The following is a 5,626-nucleotide window of genomic DNA, read 5'->3' as shown; positions in this document are numbered from 1 at the left end:
ATTTAATTAGCATACCACCACTTAAAAAAATTTTAGATGTAAAAGGAATAATCAAAATAGATTTAAAATTAAAGACATTCTAGTTTTCTTATGAAACTAAAATACAATCAATATTATTTACATATTTAAATATTGTTACATATTTTAATGCAAAATATAATGACTATTTTTGGGCATAGTTTTAGTTGAAGATAAATACAAGTACTTTTATGTTTTTCATTTTTTCTGGATATCAATTTTTCAATATTATCATCGCTCAAAAAATAATTAAAATGATAATAAGGAAACACATTATAAAAAATATAGCATATTACTTGAAGATATGAGAATAATAATTGGATAAGGACAATAAATGAAATTTTACAGGAATAACAAAAAAATTTTGATGAAAAATTTTTTCGAATAATAAATTTAAGAATTTGTTTAAATAATCACTAATTGTTTCAAATTTACAGATTATCATAGCAAAAAGTCATTGCAATCAATCGGTAATTAACTTTTAATTCAGACTTGAAAGTTTATGGGTTTTTAGTTGAAAATTAATTTTATTCACTGAAAATTTAACTATTCCATTTTAGTCAAAATTGATCTATTATAGTTTTAAATGTATGTATTTTATTAAAAATTCGTCTTTTTCGATAGGAAATCAATTTTACTAATCGAAAATTCAACTGTTTGGTGAAAAAGTATTAAATTACGTAGGAAGATTAACAATTCTGCTAAAAAGTCATTTTTATTGTTTGAAAATTCAACTGGTTTGTTGAGACTTCATCTCTTTAGGTTGAAAATTCAACTTACTTCGTAGAAAATTAATTTTTTAGGTTAAAAAAGTTGCTATATTGTTGAAAATTCTTTCCTTTCTTGTAGAAAGTTACTTTATTAACTAAAAGGTTAACAATTTCATTTTTAGTTCAAAGTTTATCTTTTTTAGTTGATAATTTAAGTGCTTGAATGAAAGTTGTACTTCTTTTTTAAACATTCAGTTTTCTGGTTAAAGATTTTCTATTTTAGTCGAAAATACAAATATTTTCTTAAAAATTCGTATTTTGTTTAGTTTTGTAAAAGATTAATTTTTGAACTAAAGATTTAAGTATTTTATTTTGCTCAAATTTGACATTCTTAGTTAAAAATTAGTTAATTTGGTTACAAATGCGTTTTTTCTTTGTTAGAAAATTAAGTTTCTTGCCTGAAAATTCATCTTCTTGATGGAAAATTGGACTATTTTATTGTAAATTCGTTTCATTCGTGGGGGGAAATAATTTTTTAAATTAAAAATGTAACTATTTCATTTTTAGTTGAAAATGTATCTTTTTTAGTTGGAAATTCAAATATTTGGTTAAAAATTCAATTAATTTATTAAAATTCTCCTTTCTTCATAGAAAATAAATATTTTTTTCTTGAAAATTCATCTTTTTGTTTTAAAATTGAATTGATTAGTTTAAAGCTTGTTTTTAGGTAAAAAATTAATTTTTAGGTGAAAATGTAAAAATTATTCTCCCAACCTGAAGTGAAAGTTATCTAAAAAATTACTTCTTAGTCCTAGGAAGTTATGCAGCTTGCACTTGAAAATTAATTTCTTAAATTGAAATTTAAACTATTTCAGATAAAAATGTATCATTTTTGCTGAAAATTTATTCCTTGTTTTTTGATAGGTCAACTATTTTTAGCTGAATGTCCATTATTTTTGGTTGGAACATTAATTATTTCGTTGAAAATTCGACAATTTTGTTATAGAATCATTTTTTATGATTAATCTTTAATTTTTTTTTAATTCATATTTTCGGCTGGGAAATTCCACTATTTTCTAGAAAATGTAACAATTTGGTTGTACTTTTCTTCTGTCTTGACTGAAGAATCTTGATTCAAAATTCAACCATTTTGTTAAAAATTCATTTCATTCGTGGGTAAAAAAATTAATTTTTTAATTAAAAATGTAACTATTCCATTTTTAGTCTAAAATGTAACTTTTTTTAGTTGAAAATTCAATCGTCTAATTGAAAGTTCAACATTTTGGTTAAAAATTCACTTTTTTTGTAAAGATTCTTGATTTTAGTTGAAAATGATTGGTAGAAAATTGAACTATTTTCTTAAAAATCTTTCTTTTGTGTAATTAATGTTGTGAACTAAAGGTTTAAGTAATTCATTTTTGTCCAAATTCACCTTTCTTACCTGGAAATTAATGCATTTTGTTGAAATTTCCGTTTTTTTCTGTTAGAAAATTAAGTTAACTGCTTGAAAATTCATGGTTATGGTTGAAAATTGAACTATTTAGTCGAAAATTCATTTCATTTGAGAAAACATGTTTGTTTAATTAAAAATTTAACTATTCCATTTTTTAATAAAAACTGTTCTTTTTTAGTTTAAAAAGAACCAATTAGTTAAAAATTCACGTATTTTATAGAATATTTGTCTTTTTTGTTAGAGAATTAATTTTTTTCTGGAAGATTCTTGATTTTAGTTGAAAATGGTTTGGTAGAAAATTAAACTATTTTCTTAAAAATTCTTTTTTTGTGTGTAATTAATATTTTCAACTAAAGATTTAAGGATTACATTTTTGTCCAAATTTATTTTTCTTACCTGAAAATTAATGTATTTTGTTGAAATTTCCATTTTTTCTGTTAGAAAATCAAGTTACATGCTTGAAAATTCATGTTTGTGGTTGAAAATTGAACTATTTAGTCGAAAACTCATTTTATTTGAGAAAAAATGTGTTTTTAAATTGAAAATTTAACTATTCAATTTTTTAATAAAAATTGTTCTTTCTTAGTTTAAATTTAAACAATTAGTTTAAAATTCACGTATTTTATAGAATATTTGTCTTTTTTGTTAGAGAATTAATTTTTTTCTGGAAGATTCTTGATTTTAGTTGAAAATGGTTTGGTAGAAAATTAAACTATTTTCTTAAAAATTCTTTTTTTGTGTGTAATTAATATTTTCAACTAAAGATTTAAGGATTACATTTTTGTCCAAATTTATTTTTCTTACCTGAAAATTAATGTATTTTGTTGAAATTTCCATTTTTTCTGTTAGAAAATTAAGTTACATGCTTGAAAATTCATGTTTGTGGTTGAAAATTGAACTATTTAGTCGAAAACTCATTTTATTTGAGAAAAAACGTGTTTTTAAATTGAAAATTTAACTATTCCATTTTTTAATAAAAATTGTTCTTCCTTAGTTTAAATTTAAACAATTAGTTTAAAATTCACGTATTTTATAGAATATTTGTCTTTTTTGTTAGAGAATTAATTTTTTTTCTGGGAGATTCATCATTTCGGTTGAAAAATGAATTAAAAATAACTATTGTTTCTGACGAAAAATAATTAATTGTCGACGAGCTACGTAAGTCTAAAAAACACTTTTTGTATGTAAAGAAAATAATTTCTTGAGCCATACAGAATTTTTCTTCCACTTTAAAATTCAAAATTTTGTAAAACATTACTTATTAGTCCCCGGAACTTGTTCATCTTGCAGATAAAAATTAATTTTTTAAATGAAAAATTTAACTATTCCAGTTAAAGATAAACCATTTTAGTAAAAATTTATCTCTTTTTTTGATACGCCAATTATTTTTAGCTGAAAGTTCATTATTTTTGGTTGAAAAGTCTACTATTAAATTTTTGGTTAAAAAATTAATTATTTTGTTGAACATTAAACCATTTTGTCGGAGATTCATTCTTTATGTTTTATCATTAACTTTTTTGTTTCAAATTTCACTAGTTTCTAGAAAATTTGCTTTTTTGGCTTCAAAATTTAACAATTTGGTTGAATGTTTGCTCTCTTGACTGAAAAATCATTCATGATTCAAAATTCAACTGTTTTGCTGAAAATTCGTCTTTTCGGTCGAAAATTAACCTTCTTGTTTAAAAATTCACTTTTTTGTCCCTAAAATTCTTTTATGACCCCTCAGATATATATGCAACCCAAACACTATTCCGCCTGACCTAAACGTGCGTAATCACTGCGCAGAATCAAGGGATGAAAACTGAAGTTCACTAAATAGCTACTTAAAATTCTATTTTATTTCTAAAACAATATCATCACCCCAAAGAGAAAATTATTTCATTTTCTAGAATTAACAGTTAACCAGGAAAAAACGTCTCCAACAAAGAAAACCATATTTCAACAATTATCAACCCCAAATATGACGTGGAGATGCCGGTGGCGCACTCTCCCAACAACCCCTAATATTAACACCACCTATAGGGTAAAACAGTCCAAAACAAAATCAACCCTCACATATTACAATTATTTTGAAACCTTTCTACGTTTCACTAACTATAAAAAAATCAATGATAATTAATAACGCTTTCATAACCACAAGACCTTCAATAAATCACATGAGTATAAATAATTAAATAAATAATTAGTTCCATTTTATCAGTGAAGACTAGCATCAATCCACTATTTGTAGTTAAACCTTTCATGACCTCAAACGATTTTTTCCAAGCTATGATCTCTAATTGACGGTACTAAGTGACCCTTTTAAGACTTTGAAAAATACGCAATTTATGAATGGAATATCCTAAATTTTTTTTCTCTACTTACATTTGCAAGGGCTGTTCCTTTTGCGTAAAGTCTGCATCGGGAATCGCGCTTTATGGCGCGTGATGAATAGGTTCTCCAAATTTATACCACACCCTTTGCAGGGCCTTTAAATTTCGGTATCAACACACTCGCTCATCTTTGAATGCACAGTGCACCCCCCGTTAAGACGTAACCGACGCAGTGGTTGCGAAGGGTTCTTGCTACCACGGCCCTGCTTTGCCCCGGCGAGCGCCGCGACAACGCGCGAAAATTGGCCAACTTATTTCGCGGGGTTGGTCAATGCGAGGGATTCGCACGTGCAAACAACGTTAGTTTTCGTGGAAAAATGTGAAGGAAGTGACAGCTGCCTCTGCCGGCACAGGTCACCCATGCTAGCCCCTCATTGATCAATAATATACTCTTAGTACGCGGCGGCGTCGCACAGTGGGCTGAATCGGGAATTTACTATTTAAAATCACCTACAGCCCACAATTCCTAACCGATTTTCTGATTTTTTTTAGAAGTGACGAGTAATAGTTGCGTAATAGTATATATGGAATACATTTTTTAATTTTTATATAAATAAACAAAGAGCGAAAATGAGGTCTTTTTTCATTCATATTTTTTATCTTTAAATAAATAACCTAATTAATCACATTCTCATTAAAAATGAATGTTGAAGTATCTAAAGAATATTAATAATTAACAGGATATTGAATCTAATTTGATCATGAAAATTTTTTTGTCTGGTATCATCTGTTTATTTTATAAACAAATTATATACAAACATGCATATTTTAGGCATTTATTGGCTGAAAGTAATCGTTTTTTGTTCTTAGTATTTTTAAATTATATAAGTGGTAATACTTAGTGATAAAGCTTATCATGCGATATTATTTGTTAATTTTATAAACAAATGCATGGTTTAGTCATTTATAAAGAGAAAGTAACCGTTCTTCTTTCTAATCGTCTTTAAATTATATTAGTGTTGATTTTTAGTGATGCAGACTTGTTATTCGATATTATTTATTAATTTTACAAACAAACTCTATAAACTATTTCATATTTTGGCAATTTGTGGACAGGAAGTAATTGTTTTTGA

General features: G+C 25.7%; 1 protein-coding gene across 1 annotated transcript in view; it reads right to left on the bottom strand.

The window, feature by feature from the left end:
* LOC117179023 (protein disabled) overlaps positions 1 to 4,818 on the bottom strand; it is a 21,940-nt gene extending 17,122 nt beyond the window's left edge. Inside the window, exon 1 of the mRNA XM_033370647.1 lies at positions 4,546 to 4,818. Coding sequence (XP_033226538.1) covers positions 4,546 to 4,582 — 37 coding nt within the window. The 5' untranslated portion in view covers positions 4,583 to 4,818. The remainder of the gene's footprint in view (positions 1 to 4,545) is intronic.
* Between the last annotated feature and the right edge of the window lie 808 nt (positions 4,819 to 5,626).

The sequence above is a fragment of the Belonocnema kinseyi genome, chromosome 8 (genome assembly GCF_010883055.1).
Source record: "Belonocnema kinseyi isolate 2016_QV_RU_SX_M_011 chromosome 8, B_treatae_v1, whole genome shotgun sequence".
NCBI lineage: Eukaryota > Metazoa > Arthropoda > Insecta > Hymenoptera > Cynipidae > Belonocnema > Belonocnema kinseyi.
This window is presented reverse-complemented; position numbering and strand designations above follow the sequence as displayed.